Genomic DNA, 27,281 nt, shown 5'->3' with positions numbered 1-27,281 from the left:
AATCATTGGAATAAAGTAGCAGTTTTTAATTATTTTTAACAAATAGTTATTATTTAAATATCTCAAACCTGTCAATCGCTTCAGTAAAGACTACGAGCTCTTCAAATGTACCAAATGCATCGTAGATATCATCCAATGTTGTCAGCAAGACACTTACTTTTGTCATAATTTTTCTCCCAACAGAGTACTGGGGTTCAAAATACACTCCGACGATCCAAAAGTACAACTCTACAATCCTATCTCTTGCAAATGGCAGCTTCCTTTCAAAGTCTAGTGCTCTCCACCACCTAAACATATTACTTACCTATTAATTACTTCGAATTCGAAAGTTATATATATTTGGTGCCATCTTGCAAACTAATAAGATCATCTTAATTACCTAGTAATCTCATGGAGCTCCCTTTTGTGCAAAAGCTGAACAAGATTGAAGTCTAACTTTGGAAGTTTCAGAAGAGTGACATTATGTGAAGCTTCTTCTTGGTAGATTGAAATATAACGTCGCGCAGATAATCTCTCTAGACTTTTTCGCAGGGGTCTCTCTAGGGCTTGAGTTATTTGTGTAGCTAGTGGATTGCTTACACGGGTTGCTGCTGACTCAAGGTGAGTGGTGGTGAATACAAGAGCCTCTTCTAATATGTCTTCTCCATGTTGGATATATGTCAACAATCTGTGATAATTTATATATGCTAATAATAATAAATGCAATAGGAATTAATAGAATATAAACTAGAATACGAATTATAAAAACAGACAACTTGAAGATCGAGACTTGCATACCGCAATGTCCTTGAAACAGAAATTTTGTCCCTACTCTGTGCTTGTAGTTCTACGGACGTCTGCTTCACCAGGATTCAACGATCAAGTTAAAATTCCAGCACCGGAAAATTTAACTTTTGGCGAATTTAGTGTGGTTCTCTCAGTAAGAAGGTTTAGGAATGTAGAGGATGAAGTTGATTATTTTCTGTATTCTAAATGCCATGCAGACGGATGTATATATAGCAGATGGATGCCTGTTTGCAACATGTATGAGAATGGGGTGTGACTGTTGGGAGACGTCTCTTCAGAGGGGTGCTTTGCTCTGTGTTCAGAAAGAACTCTTAGACTTCATTTGAAATGATGAGTCTTTTCATAAAAAATAAATAATTAATTAAATTCGAATTTAATTAAAATTAATTAATTAAATCCAAAAAATAATTAATTAAATAATTTAATTATTGGAGCCCAAGAGCCCCAAGGCCCATCTTTTGATAATTAATTATATATTAATTATATACTATTTATAATTAATTATATATTAATTACCAATTAATTAATACACCCCAAAGCCCAACCCCAAGGGTGAGCCCAATTTTAGTCTCCAGGCCTATTACTTCAATCACTTTCTATAAATGATAAAGCCTTATAAAGTGATAAAAACTTTTGGGAATGGCCAATGTGGGACAAAAAAATTTCTACTCAAACTACTCAAATTTCCAACAATACCCCATATTTGAGTTGAAATTTCATTCAAACTCCAACAATTACCCCACATTTGAATGCAAATGTAAATACAAATGGATGACTAGGCTGCCTAAAACTGAGAGAGAATAGGCATGATATGCATCGGGTGAAGTGTCTGTTGGACTTGAACTTACCCTAGTGAAAACATATCGGGTTTACTTGGTGACGCAGTGGATGTGGAAGATCTTGAACTGTTCACCGCAGTAGTAAACCGAGACAATATGCTACACACATATCATGTCTGCCACATGTCAATTCATACGGTTGTGTTCATTTTGGCCCTGAACAAATCCGGATTTCGTAGGAGCTTTAGAGAATTTAGCCATGTCAATTCTCATAAATATGGCCCCATTTACTCCTATATAGGTGACATTAGTTAAGAATAGTCTGCCATATTCCTCTTGATAACAAGATATTAATGTCATTAAATGTATAAAACATAACCCCTTAAACGTCAACAGACAACACACATTTTATCATAAGAATGGGTAAGTTGTGTGTTCAACTTTTGAATCAAACTCAACCAGTTTGCCTATTGAACCTAGACCATGGGATCTCCAATCAACTAGGTTAGGTTTCCGCCCAGTTCGATTCATTGAATTGGCTTAAGACCCATTCCCCTCGATGTAAATAATATTTGCTCTCTTGGTAGGCCTTTTGTCAATAGATCAGCTATATTTTCCTTTGACTTTACATAATCAATGGATATTATTCCATTGGAGAGCAACTTCTTAAGAGTATTATGTCGACGCCTGATGTGACGTGACTTCCCATTGTATACATGACTTTTGGCCCGTGATTGCGCGGCCATACTATCACAATGTATACATATAGCCGTTACCGGCTTTGGCCACATTGGAATATCCTCCAGAAATTTTTTGAGCCATTCGGCTTCTTCGCCAGCCAAGTCTAAAGTTATAAACTCGGACTCCATGGTGGACCGAGCTATACATTTCTGTTTAGAGGATTTCCGAGATATTGCTGCACCTCCCAAGGTAAAGACATATCCACTTGTCGACTTGGATTCTGTAGTGTCCGAAATCCAATTGGCATCACTGAAGCCTTCTACAACAGGTGGATATTTTATATAGTGCAATCCGTAGTCAAGTGTATTTTTCAAATATCTTAACACTCGTACTAAAGCATCCCAATGCTCTTGTGCCGGATTACTTGTATATCTACTAAACCTACTTACTGCATAAGCTAAGTCGGGCCTAGTTGAATTCATCAAGTACATTAGACTTCCAATTACTTGAGAATATTCAAGTTGAGATATGGCATCGCCTTTATTTTTCTTCAACTTGCATCCAGCATCAAAAGGAGTTGCAGCAGGTTTGCAGTCAAATTGACCAAACCTGCGTAATATTTTTTCTGCATAATGGGATTGTGTAAGGACATATCCTTCACTATTTCTCTTAATTTGAATTCCTAAAATGACATCGGCTTGACCTAAGTCTTTCATGTCAAAACTTGAATTCAACATTTTCTTTGTTTTGTTTATTACATCTTTATTGCTTCCCATTATTAGCATATCATCCACATACAAGCAAATAATAACACAAGTTTTATCATTACTCTTAATGTAGACACATTTATCAGATTCATTTATTTTGAACCCATGTGTCAACAAAGTATGATCAAATTTCTCGTGCCATTGTTTTGGTGCTTGTCTAAGTCCATATAATGACTTAACTAATTTGCACACTTTGCTTTCTTGTCCTTTAAGCACAAACCCTTCAGGTTGTTCCATGTATATTTCTTCATCTAGTTCTCCATTTAAAAATGTTGTTTTTACATCAATTTGATGGATATCAAAGTTGTATACAGCCGCAATCGCTATTAACGTCCTAATTGACGTTATGCGAGAAACTGGAGAATAGGTGTCGAAATAATCCAACCTTTCTTTTTGGCGATAACCTTTGGCTACCAAACGTTCCTTGAACTTGTCAATGGTTCCATTCGCCTTATGTTTCTTCTTGAAAATCCATTTATGGCCAATTGGTTTACTACCGGAAGGTAAATCAGCCAATTCCCATGTGTTATTTTCCATAATGGATTCCATTTCACTTTTAATTGCTTCCTTCCATAAAGGAGCCTCAGAAGAAGACATTGCTTCTTTAAAAGTGCTAGGTTCATTCTCCAACAAGAAAGTAATGAAATCTGGTCCAAAGTTTTTAGAAACTTTGATTCTTTTTCCTGTTCTTGGTTCCACATCATTTCCTGGGACACCAGAAGAAGAGGCTTCATCATGATTATGATCATGAACCCTCTTTGTATTAGAACCAGATTCCTTTTCTTTGTAAGGAAATATATCCTCAAAGAATTCCGCATCCGCTGATTCTAATATAGTGTTGACATGTATGTCAGAAATCGAAGATTTTACAACAAGGAACCTATAAGCAGCACTATTATTTGCATATCCAATGAATACACAATCAATAGTTTTAGGTCCTAGTTTCGTTCTTTTTGGTAACGGAACTTGCACCTTTGCTAAGCAACCCCACACTTTGAGGGTTTTATAAGTGGGTCTATGTCTTTTCCATAGTTCATAAGGTGACTCATCAATCTTCTTTAGAGGAACCTTATTCAATATGGTATTTGCAGTAAGTAAAGCTTCACCCCACAAACTGTGTGGAAGCCCTGAACTATTTAACATGGAATTAATCATATCTTTGAATGTTCTATTTTTTCTTTCGACAACACCATTTTGTTGTGGTGTGTATGGAGCCGTTGTTTGATGTATAATTCCATGTTGTGCACAAAAATCTGAGAAGGCAGTAGACTCATACTCTCCTCCTCTATCAGATCTGAGTGCTTTGATTTTCCTCCCAATTTGATTTTCAACTTCGGCTTTATATGTTTTAAACATATTCAAAGCTTCGTCCTTGCTATGAATCAAATAAACATAGCAATACTTACTGCAATCATCAATAAAAGTGACATAATAATTTTTTCCTCCACGAGTTGGTGTGGATTTAAAGTCACAAAGATCACTATGAATTAATCCAAGTAATTCATTTGATCTTTCCAGAATTGACTTTCTCGTTTGCTTATCAAATTTCGATTCAGTACATGTTTCACACTTATGATTAAAATCAATTTCGAATTTAGGTAATAAGTCTAATTTAACCATTCTATGCATGGAACGAAAATTAACATGTCCTAATCTAGCATGCCAAATATTAGAAGACTCAACAATATAAGTAGAAGTATTTATTTTATTAGCATCATCAATGGCAATTACATTGAGTTTCACGAGGCCATCAGCCACATAACCCTTTCCAACAAACATCCCACCCTTGGTAAGTACAAATTTGTTGGATTCCATTACAAGTTTAAAGCCCTTAGCAATTAGAATTGGTCCAGAAACCAAGTTCCTCCTCATTTCAGGAACATGCAGCATATTCAGCAAGGTCAAACTTTTCCCAGATGTGAATTTGAGTACCACTTTGCCATATCCCTCCATAGCAGATGAGGTAGAATTGCCCATATACAGCTTTTCTCCAAGGGCAGTAGGGTGATATTCTGTGAATAGATTTCTGTCAGCGCAGATATGCTTTGTAGCACCAGTATCCATCGACCATTCACTCACATTCGAGACCATGTTAACCTCGGACACAACAACAGCCAATTCTTCATCGGTGGTTGCCATGTTAGCATGGTTGTTGTTGTTTCCGTGGCCATGATTTCCATCCTTGCGATGATAACAATCTTGTGCCTTGTGACCAGATTTGCCACACACATAGCAGACGCCCTTAATCTTCTTCAGATTCTTGCCTTTAGGAGCAAGGGCAGATTGCACAAACTGCTTGGTTTTCATAGCAGGAGCCTTATTCTTTTTCGGCTAAGCCTTGGAGTTTCCTCCCTCAACATAATTCGCATTGGCTTCAATGACTGCAAACCCTCCAGAACGGTCTGCCTTTCCGTGGTTTTCTTCCACACGTAGCCTCAGGATCAAATCCTCCATATTCATCTCACGACGCTTGTGCTTGAGATAAATTTTGAAGTCATTCCACGAAGTTGGCAATTTTTCAATTATCGCCCCAACTTGGAAATGCTCATTGATCTCGCATCCCTCAGAGTGCAGTTCATAGATCAATTTCTGGATTTCTTCGACCTGAGAAACAACAGATTTGGAATCCACCATTGTATATTTGAGAAACTTACCGATAACAAATTTCTTTGAACCGGCATCATCAATCTTATACTTTTTCTCTAGGGATTCCCACAACTCCTTCGCTGTCTTGCACAGAGAATAAATGTCGTAGAGATTGTCATCCAAACTATTCAGGATATAGTTTCGGCAACAAAACTCAGAATGATTCCAAACTTCAATTGCCATGACAGTCTCTTTCGTCATTGGATTCTCATTAAACTTCGGAGCTTCTTCCTTGACAACATGAGCGAGATTCATTGTTGTCAGGAAGAACAACATTTTCTGTTGCCATCTCTTGAAGTCCAATCCTTTGAACTTCTCAGGCTTTTCAGAGTATTTTGGCACAACGCCATTCACATTTACAGATTGTTGATCCATAAGTTTCTCTTCAGAGGGGTGCTTTGCTCTGTGTTAAGAAAGAATTCTCAGATTTCATCTGAAAGGATGAGTCTTTTCATAAAAAATAAATAAATAATTAAATTCGAATTTAATTAAAATTAATTAATTAAATCCGAAAAATAATTAATTAAATAATTTAATTATTGGAGCCCAAGAGCCCCAAGACCCATCTTTTGATAATTAATTATATATTAATTATATATTATTTATAATTAATTATATATTAATTACCAATTAATTAATACATCCCAAAGCCCAACCCCAAGGGTGAGCCCAATTTTAGTCTCCAGGTCTATTACTCCAATCACTTCCTATAAAGGACAAAGCCTTATAAAGTGATAAAAACTTTTGGGAATGGCCAATGTGGGACAAAGAAATTTCTACTCAAACTACTCAAATTTCCAACACTCCATGCGCCCTCAGATGTGTTGCTTCATAAAAGCTTAGCATACCAGACACGTCATCAATCAAGCTTTCCTTGAAGCTACTACTTTTGTCTTTGAAATTGGTGAATATGGCTGCATGATTTTCAGAAAATAGGGACACAAGAATTGAGAAAGTTTTAATAGTAACTTAAAATCAAATAATTAATTAAGTTAATTTGTTTACACCTATCACATGGAACATTATACCCCTGTTGTCTTAGCAGCCGGAAACCAAGAGCAACAGTGTATAGATCAACATCATTGTTGCCATGGTCACCATCAAATGTAGCATGCATACGTTCAAGTGCTTTCTCGATTTCTCTTTCAAAATGGTATGCCACGCCAAGGCGCTGGATTGCATCAATCAACTTTAGCTGAAGTGAAAAATCAGTTGCACTGGTTATCAATACTTCCCTCACAACTTTTTTGAGTTCATCAACCTGTTGTTGACTGTGAGCTTGAGTAATCTGCAACAACAAATTATTTACGTGAGTAAAAAATGTCAGAAAACGTTTTGAGAAAATTAAAGTCACGTGCAGAATTAGTTATAAGGCAAATTTGAACCGCATTACTGTTACGCCATTGTAAGGCTAAGCCCACCTCTTCTCCCTTAGTGTAGATATTATTGTTTATTAGAAAAAATAACTAAAGTTTCCACCAAATTTGAAAACTCGCAAACGTAGATTTTCAAAAATGGAAAAGAAAAACCGCTGTGATGTTGTAGAAAGAAAATATTCATGCATGCATAATATGTATTACAATGTCTTGGGAAGCATCATACTTTATGAACTGATCTCCCCAAATGCTTGGGTGAAAATTTGCCGTCCGACGAGCAACTTCAGGCTTGGGATTTTGTGATTGAGCTTCTGCTGAACCTTGGATTAATGCCATGTCTTCCATGCTTTCCTGTTGGAAAATTTTAGTCAATTTGAAGAACAATGCGTGGACGATCATGTCTATATATAGGCAAGCAAATGTAGAATTTGATGACACTCAGATATTCATAAATCATGTGAAAAATCTGTAAAGTATGCAATAATTTGAATGTCAGCGAACTGCAATGCTCCCTTCCACGTTTTATGAGTGGGAGCCTTTTATTCAGGGGTCACATAATTGCTGGGACGTTTAGTAGTTTGTCCTTTTCCAATTTAGGGCATTATTTTGATTAAGCCTAGCAATTTCTAACACGATCCATTAATCCGATACAAAATGACACGAAATTAACAAGTTATCCGGTTAACTCAATAACAGAGCGGGTCATTATCGGATAACCCGATAAACATTTGTTAAGATAACAGATTGGTCTAGGTATACATGTGGGTAACCCGATACACGGTAAGCAAAATATTAATTTAATAATTTTATATCCTTAAAAATACCATAACAATTATATATATATTGTAACATCCCACATCGCCCAGGGGAGTGATCCTTAAATGTATATTCTCATCCCTACCTAGCACGAGGCATTTTGGGAGCTCACTGGCTTCGGGTTCCATCGGAACTCCGAAGTTAAGCGAGTAGCACGCGAGAACACTCTCATGATGGGTGATCCACTGGGAAGTTCTCGTGTGAGTTCCCAGAAACAAAACTATGAGGGCGTGGTCGGGGGCCCAAAACAGACAATATCGTGCTACGGTGGTGGAGCGGGCCCAGGATGTGGTGGACCCCGGGCCGGGATGTGACAATTTGGTATCAGAGCCTAACCTTGGTCGTGGTGTGCCAACGAGGATGTCGGACCCCTAAGAGGGATGGATTGTAACATCCCACATCGCCTAGGGGAGTGATCCTTAAATGTATATTCCCATCCCTACTTAGCACGAGGCATTTTGGGAGCTCACTGGCTTCGGGTTCCATCGGAACTCCGAAGTTAAGTGAGTAGCGCGCGAGAGCACTCCGATGATGGGTGACCTATTGGGAAGTTCTCGTGTGAGTTCCCAGAAACAAAACCGTGAGGGCGTGGTCAGGGCCCAAAGTGGACAATATCGTGCTACGGTGGTGGAGCGGGCCCGGGATGTGGTGGACCCCGGGCCGGGATGTGACATATATAATCACATATATATATAATTATTATATATACAATTATTACATAATTATTATAATAGTTATATAATTATTATACATATAATTATTATATAATAATCATATATATATTAAATTAAATTAAGAAAATTTGGAAAAAGGGGTAATATATTTTTATATGGTATAGTACTATTGTTTTGTTTCTTTTCATAATTATTTTGATAAACTTCACATAATTTGAATGATTTATAATGTTTAATTTTTCTATACTTAGTTTATGCGAAAGAGAGTTTTGATGTGGAAAACCTTAGTGAAAACATCATCAACATAACTCTTGAAGGCAACAAATCAAGCCAAAGTTCCAATACAATTTCCCCATGATGATTGATGAAAATTGAAGGATTTTGGAAAAAGAATAACATGCAAGCTTTGAGTTTCATTGACAAGATTTTAATTTCTGAGAAATGCTTCACAACCTTGAAAAGAAAAACTCATTCATTTTGCATATCCTTGCACATTTGATACTCTGTAGTAGACTAGTAGTGTATTGGTGATTTTTTATTAGTCTCTTATTTTGGAGTGTAGATGTAGTACTTAACGACAAATATGTTCTTATGGTTTAAAGTAATATTTATGTGACAATGTGGTACGTGCAAATTTAAGAAGAAAAAAAATATTTTTTTAACGGGTCATAACGGGTTGGGTTATTTTACATTTTGGGTAAGGTGACCCAATCTGTTAAGGACTCATTAAGATAATAGGTGTTACACGAAAACAACAGAAAACACGGTAAACATGACCTGTTTGCTAGGCCTAATTTCGATGTCGATGTTTCTGGCATGTGAGGAAGATGTATGAAATATGAGAACACTTTGTATGGAACGGGGTTAATTGTTAAGTGACGTTCTTGACAAAAGTTACAGTTTTATCATCAAATAATGAAATATATGTAGAGTAGCACAATTACTTATTAGTACATGTAAAATTTCTTTTACAGATGTGTGACTCATAATCTCAACAATTCCTGTTCATAATACCATGTGGTAGAAAATTATATTCCAATCCTCGGAAAATATTAATTTTTTTTAATAAAACCTTGTATTAAAAGCTTACTCTAGTCCTTGACATTTAATTGTAATTTTCAAATATTAATTCAGTTGTAATAATTTTTGAGTTTTTGTGTCTAAGTTGTATATTAATTACGTAACGCTCCCTAACCTTTTAGTATCATTCCAAGGTGATCCTAACCTTTTCAAACATTGCAAATATGTATCCATTTTTTTGAAAAGTCATTTCCATTAAGCGCTAGTTAAATTCAAAGGGAAAAAAAATTAACTGGAACTTAAACAAATATGACATTTTCAATAGGTTGGTGGGTGAGTAATGGGGGGCGTCAATACTTCAATGCAGTGCATTCTTGCACAATTGATCTTCCAACTACATACTCTCATATGGTAAGTTTGGATAAATACATGCCTACTATCATTGAAGAATGACATATTTCACCTGTTGCGAATATTCATCGTATGAATTCAATTATTAGAAACGAACAATCCAAGCGAGCAGGTGAGCGAGCAAACAAGCAATTCCAACAAAACCAAACGTTGGGAGTATGGACTCTGTCACTAAACGGATAATATTCCTATATCCCAACTGCAGCAACGAACGAATAAAAACAAAACTTATCACTCGGGTGATAGCCAAGCAAACTTCATACTGAATTCAAATCAACCATCACAAGCCCAACAGTAACCGTTCTTAGGTCAACCATGTGGGCCTCCAAACAAATCAGGCCCAACATTAGCTTCAATCAACAAAGGCCCAAGCTTCAACTCACATTCTCTCTTTCTTTGTTTCACGGTAGCAAACTAGACGCAAAAACAAGTGCAGACCAACACTCCAAACTCAGACTCTGAGGTGTAGTTGCAGTCTTTTCAGCAAGGACGCAATAGATAGCGGCTTCACGGTTCAAGATACAGGAGTCGTGGCCTGGGTAGGTGGATAGGATGATGGGTGAAGCAGAGAACGGATGGGGATGTCACGGTGCAGGGTATGGTGCAGCGGGATGGTGATGGTCTGGTGCAATGGTCAAGCGGCGACAGGGCAGAAGGTTGGTCAGGCAGCAGCGGCAGGTCGTGGTGGTTTGTGTTCCTGATTCAGGCAAGCAAGAAAGCATGCAGGGAACAAGCATGTTAGACACAATCAGCGGCGGTGATCGATTGTCGGGACCGCAGCGGTGGTGGATGGTTCTGCAGATCAGCATGCGTGGATGGTGATGCGGGTTTGTGGCAGTTGTTCTGAGTGTAGAAGAAGACGATGACATGATGCAGCAAACAGATTCAATTTTTTTTTTCTCATCCTTTTTTTAAGCAACAAAACCCTAACTAGGGCACTACGACAAACCACAAAGAAGAAGAGGAACGTGACAAGACAAACAAACTAGCTACCAAGAACAGATTCAACCCTGAATGATCAAACCTGCTTTAATATCAAGTTGAATATCAGAGTGCGTGATTAACAAACGAACAAACTAACTATAAACTAATATAATTTTATTAAGTGAACGAAAGATTGCCATGACGGCTACATCCCAAGATGCTACATTGCAAATGACTTAATGAAATAAAATAATACAATCACTACTATATATAATGAAAACTAAAGCAAAACCCTAATCCTTGACGGGTAAGAAACTCTAATATCCTTGATCCACAAGAAAACCATAAGCAATAATAAAATAATAAATAATTTTCCAACAGAAAATTATGCCTAATAATGCTAATTAATAATGGGCTGTTAATAGCTGCGACTTACATTTAGAATAAATACTTTGTTATTGTAGATTAATTTTGATAAGTACTTTTAATTTTCATACACCATGCTTGAACATCATACTTTTCTTAACATCCTTTTAATTTGTTTACGTAGGAAATAGATACAAAACTTGAGAAAGATGTCCAAGAACTGAAAGAGAAAGTGAAGAGGATGGTAATGGCTCCATCAATGCCTTCCGAAAAATTGAACATAATCAACAACGTTTAGCAATTAGGTGTCTCCCGCCGTTTCGAAAATGAGATTGAGGAAGTTTTGCAGCAAATTCACAAGAGCTATCATGAAGGTGATGGCGGAGAAAATGATGATGACCTTTACTCCACCGCTGTCCGTTTTCGGTTGGTTAGACAACAAGGTTTTAAGGTTTCATGTGGTCAGTTTTCTCTCTGTGGTCATGGTTTGTTAATTAATAATGTTTATAACTTTGGATTTTCCCTAATTTTGTTTACGTTAACACGTGTATTTGGTGGAGCTAGCAGACATGTTCAATAAGTTCAAGGACGTCCATGGAAAATTCAAGGAATCACTTGCAACTGATGCAGTAGGGCTATTAAGCTTGTTCGAAGCCGCACATGTTAGAGTTCACGGAGAGGACTTGCTAGATGAAGCACTAACTTTCACCACCACTCATCTTGAATCGTCGATTGAAGCGCACCGTTTAAGTTCGTTACTTTCGAAACAAGTAACTCATGCCTTGTATCAACCATTTCGGAAGGGCTTCACTAGGCTAGAAGCAAGGAGTTACTTGTCTATTTATGAAGAACGTGGTCATTCAGTAAATCAAACTCTCCTAACTTTTGCAAAGTTGGACTTCAATCTGTTGCAGCAAGTCCATCAGAAAGAATTAAGTGAAATTACAAGGTTAACTCTGATTGCGTCCACAAGCCATATACACGCTACAAGAAAAAGCACAGAAATCGCACTTGTTTAGTGGCTGTTTTCTTGTAGTGACATGTCAGTTCTTACAATAGTGAAGATAAATGTGTGTGAATAACGCTATTTGGACACATAAAACTATAATACATTTGTTGACACTAATCAAACTATGCCCTGTTATTCTCTATGGCTACATATATTATTAGTAAGTGTGTTCGTGTGTCTAAATATAGCATCACTCTTTACACATAAAAGTTACAATAAATAATAATTGGATTGACTAATTCCATTATTATTATTTATTAATTGGCAGGTGGTGGAAGGATTTGGACTTTGTAAACAAATTACCTTTTATAAGAAATAGAGTGGTTGAATGCTACTTTTGGGCATTGGGAGTCTTCTTCGAGCCGGAGCGTTACTTTGCTAGGAGAATATTCTGCAAAGCTATTGCTATGATTACCACTATTGATGACATTTATGATGCGTATGGAATATATGCAGAACTAGAACTGTTTACTAAAGCTGTTGAAAGGTTCATAGATTATATATTAATACAGTCAATTATCCTTTTAATTTCATACTAATACTACAAGTTTAGTTAAACACTGATTCAAAATATAATCATCACTCGAGAAGGTCTTACTAATTTTTTTTAATCACCTGCAGGTGGGATATCTCAGTCATGGACCAACTGTCGGAGTATATGAAAGTCTGTTATCAAGCTATGTTGGATGAACATATTGAAATCGAAGAAAAGCTTACAAAAGAGGGGAAGTTATATGGCATTCATTATGCGACAGAAGCAGTAAAACTTTTTAATATTTTCAACTGAGCACATTCACTTCATATTATAATAAGGTGTTAAAAGTGAATATATGCGTATATTATAGTAGCAAGAACATATCAAAGTATTATCATGATATAAATGAATTGATCATACCACGTTTTAGTGCCTCATAATAATTGCTCAAAAGGCCTGTTGTGGTTTTTTTACTTTTTATGTTCAAATCTCATATTGCTTCTGGGAGTCTCAATGACTCACCATACTTCATTGACTTTCAGTGTCACACTTGTACCACTACCGTGAAAGTTACCAAAACTCATGATATAGAGTCAGGGGTGTGAGATTTGAGCTTAAAGCACATAATAAGTTAATTATATGAATACCACTACACCATTAAATTAATCTTGTTTATTAACAAATTTAATTGATCATGAAAAATAATGTTGTAATTGTATTATCATCAGATTACATACGGAAAGTAATTAACTAGAGACTGCGTGTTGATTTCACAGATGAAGGTTCTGGTTCGAGCTTACTTCGAGAAAGCCAAATGGTTGCACCAAAATTACACACCAAAAATGGATGAATATATGTCAGTAGCACTTACCACGTCCTACTTTCTGCTATCAGTCGTGTCATTTGCTGGAATGGCAGATATTGTGATAAAAGGCTCCTTGGACTGGATTTTCAATGACTCTAAGAGTTTTCACGCTTTATTACTACTTGGCAGACTCATGGATGACATGAAATCCCACAAGGTTCGTACCTATACTAATATCTATAAACGCATATATACTAGTGATATATGAGTAATATACTTAGAGTAATGCTAGATATTTGTAGAATATTTACTGAATACATTACTCAATAATAGAGAAGCAACTCACCCATATATGTGAGATCCATCTTTAGTTGAGATGCTCATTAGTAAATATAGTACGAATAACATTACTCGTAGACTAAAGTATTTTTATTCTCAACTTTTTCTTTTCATAAAACAATATTTTGTACTTAGACAAACAATCACATGGGATTTTCTATAGCATCCGGAGCATTGGATACTCTGGGGGATTTAAGTTTTTCACTTTAGATCCTTGATATATAAAAACACACACACACACAAATCAAGATCTAACAGTTAAAAAGCTCTTTTAACCTTAAAATTCATGCATATATGTATGTATATGTAGTTTGAGCAAAAGAGAGGACATATTGCATCGGCTGTGGAATGCTACATGACCTAACATGGTGCCACAGAAGAAGAAACAACACTCGAATTCACCAAACAGGTGACTGATGCATGGAAGGACATAAACGAAGAATGGCTGATTCCCACCATTCCTAGGCCCCTTCTGTTGCGAATTCTCAATCTTGCACGTACAAATGTAGTTATATACAAGTATGAAGATGGCTTTACTCATGCCGAACTAGTGCTTAAGGATTCCATTGTTCCTTTGTTTGTCGATCCCGTGCCCATATAATTAAGCCAACTAAAAATTATGGTCTTTGCTATAAGCCGATAAATAATGTGGTCTCCGAAGGCCCTGTAGTAAAACAAGGAGCAGCAAGTCCTCTCAAGTTAGTTTCGAAAGACAGTGTTTCTTCTTGTTGAAATTAATTATATATATGTGTGTGTGTGTGTGTGTGTGTGTGTGTGTGTGTGTGTGTGTGTGTATAAATGCTTGAATAAAATGATTTGGATTGTCAGTTTGTTCTCTACATATACTATCTATAAAAAGGGAAGATGCTTAATAGTCTGAGTTTTACTTCTAGAGTGATTTGAAGTAGTGCATTCCAACATCTTCTGTTATGTTTGTTTTGTAGCCGGTGATGTTGCCCTTACTTCACTTTGAAATTTCTTCATAGCCCTTGGATGTCATAAAAGCTAAGACATTCTCCACGCTGTAAGGGTAGATTTTTCTAATCTAGGAACTCGGTTGCAAGTCTCCAAACAACTTTGACGGCACAAATCTGTACAATTTGTTGGGAATCTCGCTCCGCCGTTGAAGGAGCGGGATAGACAGTGCCATAATAATTGATTATGTTTTTGGAGTTATATCTAATTATCTCTCTATATAAAGAGTTAGAATTGGGGGGACACCATTTTAGACACACATTTTGAGACACGTTTTCATGACCTGCATATTTACTCTCGGTGGACAATGAGAATGGGAGATCCAGTAAGCGTTCCTTATTTTTTTATATATTTTTTTTCCATAAATGAGATTTTCTAATTTTTAACATTTAAAGTAATTTTTTATCCACATGGCACAAATATGTGGGGTCCACGACTTCCAAATAGGCAAATAATGGAGGAAATAACAAAAATTGGGATGGATGTATGAAATTGCAATGAAATAGAAAGTTTGTGTATGACATTACAATGTTTTAAGGGTGATGTATGAGTTTGCAGTTGTACTCAAACTTAAGGTTGCAGAATGTAATTACCCCATAAATTATTACAAATAGTTCGAGTCCTGAAGACTCTGATCAAATCATCAAATAAATGAGTTCCAATCCATTCAGGTGGATTCTCAAAACAATGATACCCAAGATTCATGTAATAACTTCAATTGGCAAGGCCGTCCGTCACAACGTTCTTTTCCCAGTAGACATGAATGAACTCGCAACATGTATGGGTACCATAAAATCAGGGCCGGCCCAGCCCCAGTGCAACCAGGGCCATTGTCCAGGGCCCAAAATTTAAAGGGGCACCAAAAAAAAAATCCAAATAATTAGGTATAAAAAAAAAATTTGTCCAGAGCCCAAAAATAAAGAATGGAGGGCAAGAGGCCCAAATTTGACAATAAAGGAAAAGGCCCAAGTTTCAGGATTAAAAAAAAAAATATATATATATATATATATATATATATATATATATATAATTGAACCGACAGGTTTTAGCCTAAAAAAAAAAATTATATATAATAATAATAATGTAAAGGGACCTCCCCGGTCCCCCCCTCCCACCTAACCAAAATATATATAATAATAATAATGTAAAGGGACCTCCCCGGTCCCCCCCTCCCACCTAACCCTAATTCCTTTTTCCCAATTCCCCCCCTTTGTTTCCCCAGCCGTTTGTTATTTTTCCTCACTGCCATCAGTCAGCACTGCTTATTCCAGCCTTCCAACCCTGACACACAGTCAGATACATGCCAGTGCACACCACAGGTCTTTGTCTTTCTCAGCCACAATCCTTGCTGCCGGTTGCCATTGTGCATTCACCAACCCGAGTAACTTTTGAGGTAATTTGATAAACTAATTTTTAAAATTTGAATTATTAATTCATAATTTAAATTAAATTTTGCAAGTGACATAGAATTATATGATAATTGATGTATAGAATTGTTGTTGTTGATGAATTGAATTCTTGATTAATTGATGTATAGATGTTAGTGTTTTTATAATATATAATATGTGTTAGACTTGGAATGATAATTTTAATAGGAAATTTTTGTTATATCATGTGTAGGTAATTTTTGCAAACAAATTATCAAAGCCATGTCTTTTAGGAAACAACTCTCTGGTAATATGAAAAGGAAAAAAAAGGCAAAGGATAACGAAATTGCCGAAAGTTTAAGAGGATCTCTTAATAAATTTTTTTCTACAAAGAATGAGTTGGTTGAAAATTTGAGAGAAAATGATGTTGGTGAAGAGTCACAAAATGTTGTTGGGGAGTCTCATGATCATGAAATTGGTGGTTATGTGGAGGAAGATGTTAATGACCAAGAAAATAGTGATGATTTAGAGGAAAATGTTGGTGATGAGTCTCAAGATCATGAAAATGGTGGTGATGTGGATTTAAATGTTGATGATGATCATATTGGTGTAGAGGAAAATATTGAATCTCCTGAACCTATTTTCCATTTAAACATTTATGATCCAAAAGTTTGGGATAGCCTTAATGCAGAAATGAAAGACTTACTTATAGAAAAGGGACCAATTCGAGAAACTAATTTCACGTATCCTAAGGACAAACTCTCTAGAAAATTTTCATCACACTATTATGGTCGAAAATTACGAACGGGTGAAATTTATGATAGGAAATGGCTTGTGTACTCAAAAGAGTTGGATAAAGTCTTTTGCTTTTGTTGTAAATTGTTTAAAACAATTGCCTCAAAAAAATGAGTTAGCAAAAGATGGAATTAGTGATTGGAGAAATCTTGGTGAGAAGATTGACCAATATGAAAAGAGTAAAGAGCATCTCGTTAATTCGAGAACTTGGGTTGAGTTGAAAAGTAGATTGACAAAAAATCAGACAATTGACAAAGAATTTCAAATGCGAATCAAGAAACAGACAAATCATTGGAAACAAGTGATGCTTAGAATTATTGCTGTTGTGAAATGTCTTGCCATACATAATTTAGCATTTCGTGGAACAAATGAAAGACCTTATGAAGACTCTAATGGCAACTTCTTAGGTTTACTTGAAATGATTGCAGAGTTTGATCCAATAATGCAAGAGCATTTTCGACTCATTGAGAATAAAGAGATTCATCATCACTATTTGAGCCATAAAATTCAAAATGAGTTGATAGCTACTTTAGCTTCAAAAGTCAAAACCGCAATCATTAAAAAAGTCAAAGAAGCCAAATTTTTTTCTGTCATTCTTGATTGTACTCCTGATGCAAGTCATGTGGAACAGATGACTTTAATTTTGAGATGTGTTGACTTGTCAAGTAGGTCAATAAATATAAGGGAGTATTTCATGGAGTTTTTAAGTGTAGAAGATACATCAGGATTAGGACTTTTTAATGAGTTGCAAGATGTCCTAAAGTCTCTTGATCTTGATATTGATAATGTGAGAGGACAAGGTTATGATAATGGATCTAACATGAGAGGGAAACACCAAGGTGTCCAGAAAAGATTGCTAGACATAAATCCCAGAGCTTTTTACATGCCATGTGGTTCTCATTGTCTTAATTTAATAGTTTGTGATATGGCAAGTTCATGTCTTAAAGCAAAATCTTTTTTTGGAGCGTGTCAATGCATATATACAATGTTTTCCAACTCTACAAAGCGTTGGAATATTTTGCTTGAACATATTGATGGTTTAACTTTGAAGTCATTGTCAACTATTCGATGGGAAAGTCACATTGAAAGTGTTAAAGCGATTAAGTCCCAAGTAGCCCAGGTTAGAAATGCTTTGTTTCAATTGGTGGAAATTACTGAAAATCCCCAATTGAGTAGGGATGCAGAATGTTTAGCATCAGGAGAACTTTCAAGTTTTGATTTTGTATTAAGTTTGGTTATTTGGTATGACATTTTGTTGAAGATTAACATGGTGAGTACAAAATTACAATCTGAAGACATGCGTCTTGATGTTGCTGTAAAGGCTTTGGAAGCACTTGTTACGTTTTTCGAAAACTATAGAGAAACTGGTTTTGCTTCTGCCATGAGTGATGCTAAAGAAATTGCACTTGATTCAGAAATTGACCCTGTTTTTCAAACTAAACGTCATAGACCTAGAAAAAGATATCATGATGAAGTTGATGGTAATGAGAGGGAACAACAGTCTGCTGAAGAATCATTTAGAACATATTATTTTCTTGTTATAGTGGATATTGCTCTTTCTCAACTGAAACACAGGTTTGAACAGTTAAAGGCTTTTGAATATATTTTTGGCTTCTTGTTTGATGCATCGAAGTTAATTTCATTAGATGATCAAGAGCTAAAACAAAATTGTATGAATCTTGAAGCACATTTGAAACATGGAAATACCATGGATGTAGATGGAGCCGACTTATGTTCCGAATTACAGGTTTTGCAAATGATGTTACCTGAAAAATCATTTCTCTCTAATAACCCTTGGACATCCATGGAAATAGCAAACTTTGTCAAAGAAATTGACATGTGTCCTAATGTCTTGATTGCTTATCGTGTAATGTTGACTGTACTTGTGACTGTGGCATATGCAGAAAGAAGTTTTTCAAAATTGAAATTATTAAAATCTTATTTGCGGACCACTATGACTCAAGATAGGCTAAATGGATTAGCAATCTTATGCATTGAAAAGGATGAGATTGAAGACTTGGAGTATGATGATATAATTGATGATTTTGCTTCAAAAAATACTAGAAGACAATTTCTTAAAGGTTGAAATTTGAAGGAGATTTGCTAGGAGTGGTTGTATATGATTGTACTTTTGATTGTCGGGGTTTAGGTACTATGTCCCCCCCGTTGTATATTTTCTCAGGTAATATAATTTGGGCGTGAGGGCCTAGCCCCCCAGCTTCAACTGGGTTCCAGCCCTCGTTAAATATTTTTTTTTTAACATATGCTTTTGTATTAAAAAGGGCACATTTTGAACTTTCGCACTGGGCACCCAAAAACTCAGGACCGGCCCTGCATAAAATGTCAAGGTTGTTCAATGATGTTGGCAAGATAAATGAGAAATTTTTTTGTGTACCTCTGAAGTATAATAATGTAAATGATTGGAGATTTTTTTTTTCAGGTATCCGATCACTTGTATTATGACAGTTGGTGTATTCGGTTGTGTTCCATTTACACTGAAAAACCTCTTCAAGCAAACGGGTCTATATTTTTAGTCTTATCCGGTCTCTTACACAAGCTGTCAAATATTGATATAATTTTGAAACCTCTAAAAATACAATGTGCCAAAATTAAGCCCAAAAGCCCCGTTTTGAAACGGACTTCAAATTGAACCCGGCCCATTACCAATGTGAGAACCTTTTGTTTTCGTGGAAATTTGAATTCCACTAACAACGGTCAAATAGTTGAAGCTCGCTCTCTCCATTCACCGTCACGGTCCTGCGCCGTCCGTTTACGTCAGGGGAGGTCTCGCAGCTTTGAAAGCTGAAACGGCATACATACTGTGCCTTCCAAAATAGCAAAACAGAAGCAAAAATGGAGGATGGTCATGGATGAAAGAAGAAGCCAATTCGCCTGAGGCTTTTGGAGGTTCTTTTCAGCGGCGCAAAGAAGTTGAAGGAGACAAGAATATGGCTCTCAGTAACAGCAACGATCGCTGGGCATTGCTGGTATAAAATTCATCTCCTTGAACTTACTCTCTCTCTCTCCCCTCGAATTAAGGTTTTTTTTTTTGGGTTGGGAAATTGGGGTTCTTGGCTTTGAAATCTTGGGTTTATTTTGCCCGTTTTGTAATTTTGAGTTCTAATTGAAATTGGATTTATTAGGTGTAGGAATCTGGTTTGATCGACAAGAATATGGCTCTCAAGAACAGCAACGATCACTGGGCATTTCTGGTACAAAATTTCATCTTTCGAACTTGTACTCTTTCTCTCTCCTCGAATTAAGGGTTTATTTGGGGCTGGCAATTTGGGGTTCTTGGCTTTGAAATCTTGGGTTTAATTTGCCTTTTTTGTAATTTTGAGTTCTAATTGAAATTGGATTTATTGGGTGTAGGAATCTGGTTTGATTGACAAGAATATGGCAATTTTTCGTATTTCGATGTTGCAATCTTTATTTGTGTTCGTGTTTACCCTTGTACTTCTTTTTCTTAGCCTACATATTCTTAGCAACCAAACATATCCTAATCAAACCTGAAGGTGCATTTTCTCCATTTTGTCTTTGTAATTCATGCTGTTATATGAGAATGCTGAGTTTTAGTAATTTAATGGAATTATTAGGTTCCACCAATGCTCTTCAAGCTAGCTCAAGGCTGCATATTTGAATTTCGCTGAGGATAGTATGGGCGTAAACTTTGACTTAGTAGGACCATCTTCGCCACAACTTCCATCTTCTGTCTCTAAGTCAAGAGCCAAAGACTTTGTAAGCAAGAAACGGAGAGGGGAAAACCAAGATTTTACATTCCGCATCCCATTAGAAGTCAACACAGTAATCAAACCTGATGGTGCATTTTGTTCTTGTGAATCGATTGCTGAAACAACGTTCTGTTATCATTTCAGAATCGATTGTGTTCAGTTCTCTGTTTACAACGTTGGGAATAGGGAAAGGATTTAGAGCTTTACATCTTTACAGAACCCCATTACTACATTAGGATACTTGCAATCTCTTTTATTTCATGCAATTTCTCTGGACCTTTAGTTTGCTTGTTTACATCTTTCTTTGCCGATTGATACAGGAAGAATACAATCAACGTGGATCTCACATTAGAAGCCATCTCAACGTATGTGGGTTCTAGTATACTCAGAAACATATATCGTCACATTCCCACACCTTTTTTTTCTTTAATTTTTAGAAATGGTTTATAATTCAGAAGGTATATGTGATCACCAATTTCTAATTCTTCTTTTTTGGATACATTGCTTGTAGGGATGGTGACTGTTTTTACCGAAGCCATCTGTAAGTACCTTTGACCCTTTGATTATGAGGCATTCTCCATTTTGATTATCATACATAACATGCTTTATTTAGAATAATTTTTTTTTTACGTTTTTTCGAGAAATAAACAGGGGTCTGAAATTGCTTCTTGAGCAAGTTTAATAGTTAATGTACTAGTATATTACGTAGCTAGCTATAATTTAAAAGTTATAGTTATTGTAGATAGCTGTGTGTATATACCTCTCTTTAAATAGTTTTTAGCACTAAGTTTGATCCATTTCACTTATTTTCAAGAGAAATCATTCCTAAACTTTGCTTGATTGCATAGTCAGCAACAACTTTCATGCTCTCATCCGAGATAGGGTAAACAAATCTTTTGCACATTTTTAGGGGTTGTTCTCCTTCAAGAGAGAGTAAGTTGACCTTTTACACCCTTATTTGTGTCTACTTTCCTTCGAGAGAGGGTAGACTCACCTTTTACACCCTTCTCATGGCCTAGTCTCCTCCAGGAGAAGTTAAACTAATATTTTACACTCTTCTCAGCGTTTACTCTCCTCTGGGAGAAGGTAAACTGCCCAAATATCCAAACGTGGATGGGTTTGGCTGCTCTGGTGTAAATGGGTGCATGACGACTTGTGCCAGAGTTTCCCGGAATTAGTCACAATAGTTTTCATCATGACTTAGCTAACTGAAGGATTTTGGCCCATGGCCTAATTCTTGGGGAGCTAAACTTTTTTACCGAAAGAAGCACGAAAGTGCAGCACCTCTTGAAGACTTGAAGGTTTTGAGCTTGATCCATGAAGGCGTTTGTTGCAACCACTCTAGAGTAGGATTCTCTCATAAAGCTCATATCAAGCTACTACTAGCTAACCATGCATCAAGTCGCTACAAAACTTGTATGAAGGTGCGACAATTGCTAGTGTACTCCATTCGCAGACAAGCCCTTGCCCATTCATGCAGTGAGCGATCGACACGGTGGGACCAATGCCGCCTACTACTGAGCAGAGACGTGATGAGCGTAGCGATCGACCACTTCACCAAATGTGTTGGGGCTAAACCTATGATTATAATCACCCAGACATACATAGAGAAATTTATCTAGAAGAACATCATCTGCCTATTTGGAATCTTGCATTACACCATCACTGACAACGGCCCACATCACATGTTTACACCAAGATACTCCTGGGGAAACGAGCAAGCTGAGGCATCCAACATGACTATCATGGATTGCCTTAAGAAGTCTTTCATACATAAGAAAGGGAAGTGGCCAGACAAGCTCCTATGGGAGTGTCATACAAGCAAATGTTAAGTTAATGGTGAACTATCTTCTCCTTGGCGTTTGGCACCGAGGCAATCATCCATCCCAACGTCGTTATGCCAACCATCAGCATTGTACTGCCAAATTTGGAGCAAAACAATGAGGTGGCCACTAACCTGTACCTGGCAAAGGAAGAACGCGAGAAAGTTGTCATTAAATAGCCGCTTATCGAGCGGCAACTCATTTCCTGCTACAATAAATGACCAAGATTTGATAGTTCCAGATTGGAGACGTATTCCTAAGAAAGGACTTTATCATTGCCCATGGAAAATGCTCTATAAGGATGGATCCTATTTGGGAAGGTTGTCAACAGGATAGGTGGAAAACGTAGTTACACCCTCACCACCATGAATGACAAGTAGATTTAAAAGCATCGGAACGCCTGCAATCTGAGAAAGTATTAGGTGTGACCTCCCGTCACTCCATGAATCCTATTTAGGCATATTAAGTTTGAAGAATCAAGCAGATCGATGTACTCTTCAGGTGTTGAGGATTGTCTTTGTTGTTTTGCAGTTTTCTCTTTCTAGCAAATTTTGATACATTTTACTTATTTTCAATGAAGATTCATAAAATCATTCATAAACTTTGCTTAACTGCATACTCAATAACGACTTCTATGCTCTACACCGAGAAAGGTAAATGAAGATTCATAAAATCATTCATAAATTGACTTTTTAGATACTCAATAATGACTTCATAAAATCATGCTACGGTGGTGACTCCCTCTCCGATGCTCTAGCATAGGAACCGCCACCAAACAAGTTCACGCAGCCAAGGGTGAAATATTTCAGGGTATACTCTGACCCTTTATGCCATATAATGTCGTACCGGAAAGCTATGGCCTTATATTCCCTAATGTGCAAAATGTTCCCTACCACGTTGAAGGGAAATGCCATGAAATGGTACGTATAATTCTTTTCCAAATCCATCACCGACTTTAAGATCCTCAGCGATGAATTCATGAGGGTTTTCTCTGCATACAAAAAGAGACTTCCCATCAAGTTTAAACTCAGTTGCAAGCTCCATAGACCCAAGTATGAGCATATCACACTGCAGAATGCTTTGACAAGACAGAAGAGATAGTCATCTGAGATGAGGAATACTAACGGAATAGGAAACCATTGAAGTCTGGCCCTTCGTCAATGTTGCGCTCGTCGGACAAGGTAGACGGACCGCGCGGAAAGCATCGCAGAGATTCATCCTTTTTCATTCTACTGAACACATCCCTCAACAACGTAGTAAATGAAATCACAGAGACATGCAAGGCTTTGTCCTATGGCGAATTCGAATCCCAATTCCAAGAAATATTGTAACTACCAAAAAATTTGAGGTCACATAACAAGGAATTGCATAAACCTCAAGGATTTCATCGAGGATTTGCTTGATTATGGCCATTGTTGAGAGTTCACAGCCAAGAAGGCGAAAGAAGATAAGCGAGATGACACCAGAAGATTGACTCAGATGAATAAAAGCGACGAAGATGAAAGGTCTGTGAAGAGGCTACGTTACATATCAATTGCATTTATGAGGCCCAAGAGTATCTAGGGACCTCAAAAAAAGAGTAGAAGCTTGCCTGCAAGAAACCGAAGATAGTGGCCTCTGTCAATAAAGCTTTCCCCATTGATAGTAACATAATCATATTCTCGGATTTGGACATGGCGCGAGTTTGCACTTTACACGATGACGCACACTCTACAGATAGCCCACACGAAGATGAGTCGTATCCTAATCGATGGCAGAGCCGGAGTTAATCCATTCTTCAAAGACATCATAGAGCAGAAGGGGTTACTCAGCGACATCAAGAAAACTTGGTTGATTTTAATGGCGTTTTGAAGGGACACCTATCACTCTAGGGACTTAAATTGACGATCGTTGCCGACCTTTACAATCCTATGATTAACTTTTATGTTTTAGACACGTCTTCGCCTCATAACACGATCTTAAGGTGGAACTGGATACATATTATAAGGGCAGTCCCTTCCACTTACCATCAAGTGATATGGTATCCCACTCCGATCGGGGTAAAAGAGATTGAGGGTGACTAGACAAACACTTGCTCCTATACTGTTTTGAGCTTTAACCTTGCCCGTAAGCTCTACAGGGCAGAGTTGCTTGCTCCGGCCATCAACATTGCATAACAATCAAAATCGGGGTTTGCTGAGGAATATTAAAGAATTTGACTTTGATCTCAACCCCCAGGATGATTGTATGCTTAAGTCCAAGGTGGATAAAGATACTGAATATATATTTCTCGATCTGGAAACCCGGGGTAGTATTACATCAATGATGACCGTCCTCTAGAGTGGGCGAAAGACGAGGAACTACCTTCCAAGAAAAAGATAACCTAGCTTTTAACAGCCTCTATATCATGGACTTTCTAGTGCCTAATCTGTCAAGACTGCTAGTTTCTACGACCTAGGGTGCCACTTCGGGGATATGAGTGATCGGAGCCTGAAAGTCCACTTCGACGGATTGCACTCTCGCATCCTCTAACTCTACTATACTAGTAAACTTCAACATTGACTTCACGGGATTCGTCCCCCCATCAACAGGTGCAACAACATTACCAACATCGGCGACCTCCATAACCTTCTCAACATTAACGACCTCAACCAACTCTGTCTTTCTTTTCTTAAACTTGGTGGTGGCCACTTTGTTGGTCTTGTGAAGTCACTTCCTTCTTAGAGGTACTTAATACTCCAAGTCCACTTTTCCTCTTTTAACCGCCATTGTAGGTCTAGATTCAAGATTCAATTGCTAACAGCTCTGCCATTAACTCTGCTCCACCTTCTGTAGTGCCACAAGATTTGCATAAATCGATAACTTCCTCCCGAACCTTTCCCTAGGATGACCAGCATTCTATTCGAGAAGAGGTGGCAGTTTTCCTCTTTGCCATCCTCGACTCTGTCTGGTTATCTCTGGGAACTTTGACAGCTCTATTAATCTTTTTCACATCCAAATAATCACCAATTCTTTCAAGCACCACCTTTTCAAGACATCGCCTGGTAATATCCTTCATTTTGTTGTGAAAATCCTATTTTGGATGAATGATCCAAGACCAGTCCCTATGAATATCAGGAATGACAGTAAAGGCATAATCAATTAGATACGCCCTCACGACTCTGACAAAGCGAGCATGATCGAAAATAGCAGATGATGCCGCATGTATCACGGGAATGCGACGGCCTTTAACGTCACCTTTCTAATTCCCTATGACTCGAAATACGTCATGATCATAATCTTTGTTAGGCAAGTTCCTAATCCAAGTCTGATTCCATTATCCGGCATGGCGACTCTGGAAAAAAAGTAGCTCAAACTTGCAAAGATGCTCTTTAACAGATATAAGGCTTGGAACTCAGGAAAACCCAACCCAGCTTCATAAATCATGTTTAAGCGCTCGAAAGCGTACATAACCTTATAGGCAGTAGGGGTAAGATTAATAGGGGCAAGCTGATAATGGGCTAGTACCTCTTTGATGAAGCCAAACATGGGGAGTTAGAGACCCAGGCTTAAATACATTCACCTTCTTGCCTTTATATGGGTCAGCAAACACATTCACCCTATGCGCCCCCAGCCTGAGGTGGGAGCTCCCCAACACATCGTGATGCAACTCCGCGAACGCCTCAAAAGCACCCTCGTTGTTTATGGGTGAAGGCATTGAAGGTTGTACAATGACTTGCTGAAAACAGGCGCATCAGATTTAAGACCTCCCCTGATAAGCATCGAGGATCTAGAGTCTACAGTGTCCATGGAAAATCAATGGGTAGGAAGTAACAGAGAGAAAGATCTGAGAGGAATAAAAGAAACTTTGGGAAGAAAATGATGCAAGGGAAATAAAGAGAAGGATATAAGGGTCTTCTATTGAAAGAGAGGAATATACACATAGCTATCTACAATAACTATAACTATTAAATTACAGCTAGCTACGTAATATACTATTACAATAACTATTAAACTTGCTCAAGAAGCAATTCTAGACCCCTGTTTATTTCTCGGAAAATGCAAAAAAAAAAAAAGATTCTAAATAAAACATCTTATGTATAAAAAAGATTCTAAATAAAACATCTTATGTATCATAATCAAAATGGAGAATGCCTCATAATCAAAGGGTCAAAGGTACTTACAGATGGCTTCGGTAAAACTAGTCATCATCACTACAAGCAATGTATCCAAAAAAGAAGAATTAGAAATTGGTGATCACATATACTTTCTGAATTATAAACCATTTCTGAAAATTAAAGGAAAAAAGGTGTGGGAATGTCACGATATTTGTTTCTGAGTATACTAGAACTCACATACGTTGAGTTGGCTTCTAATGTGAGATCCACATCGATTACGTTCTTCCTGCATCAATCAACAAAGAAAGATGTAAACAAGCAAATTAAAGGTCCATAGAAATTGCATGAAATAAAAGAGATTGCAAGTATCCTAATGTAGTAATGGGGTTCCGTAAAGATGTAAAGCTCTAAATCCTGTCCCTACTCCCAATCTTGTAAACATAGAACTGAACTCAATCGATTCTGAAATGATAACCGAACATAGTTTCAGCAATCGATTCACAAGAACAAAAATGGGATGTGGAATGTAAAATATTGGTTTTCCCCTCTCCGTTTCTTGCTTACAAAGTCATTGGCTCTTGACTTGAAGACAGAAGATGGAAGTTGTGGCGAAGATGGTCCTACTAAGTCGAAGTTCAAG

General features: G+C 37.2%; 2 protein-coding genes, 1 long non-coding RNA gene and 1 pseudogene across 3 annotated transcripts; 3 read left to right on the top strand and 1 right to left on the bottom strand.

Moving 5' to 3' along the window:
• Window positions 1–5,344: 5,344 nt before the first annotated feature.
• Window positions 5,345–7,390, bottom strand: LOC126590409 ((-)-germacrene D synthase-like). Its single transcript, XM_050255873.1, has 3 exons — window positions 7,240–7,390; window positions 6,667–6,947; window positions 5,345–6,062 (listed from the first exon to the last, which is right to left on the bottom strand). The coding sequence occupies exons 1-3, from the start codon at window positions 7,378–7,380 to the stop codon at window positions 5,345–5,347; spliced, it is 1,140 nt and encodes a 379-aa protein (XP_050111830.1). The 5' UTR covers window positions 7,381–7,390.
• A 3,196-nt stretch (window positions 7,391–10,586) lies between these two features.
• On the top strand, window positions 10,587–14,475 carry LOC126590408 ((-)-germacrene D synthase-like; annotated as a pseudogene).
• Window positions 14,476–17,276: 2,801 nt separating this feature from the next.
• LOC126590407 (uncharacterized) lies at window positions 17,277–19,545 on the top strand. The gene is made up of 4 exons (XM_050255871.1): window positions 17,277–17,939; window positions 18,063–18,131; window positions 18,273–19,033; window positions 19,452–19,545. Exons 1-4 carry the CDS (start codon window positions 17,277–17,279, stop codon window positions 19,543–19,545), a joined length of 1,587 nt encoding a protein of 528 aa, XP_050111828.1.
• A 194-nt stretch (window positions 19,546–19,739) lies between these two features.
• Window positions 19,740–26,865, top strand: LOC126590902 (uncharacterized). The gene is made up of 4 exons (XR_007612190.1): window positions 19,740–19,998; window positions 20,155–20,223; window positions 21,063–21,107; window positions 21,254–26,865. It is a non-coding gene; the product is annotated as an uncharacterized LOC126590902 (long non-coding RNA).
• Window positions 26,866–27,281: the final 416 nt, after the last annotated feature.

This window comes from Malus sylvestris, chromosome 11, assembly GCF_916048215.2.
Source record: "Malus sylvestris chromosome 11, drMalSylv7.2, whole genome shotgun sequence".
Taxonomy (NCBI): domain Eukaryota; kingdom Viridiplantae; phylum Streptophyta; class Magnoliopsida; order Rosales; family Rosaceae; genus Malus; species Malus sylvestris.
Note: the sequence above shows the minus strand (reverse complement) of the source record. Positions and strands in the feature narration are given on the sequence as shown.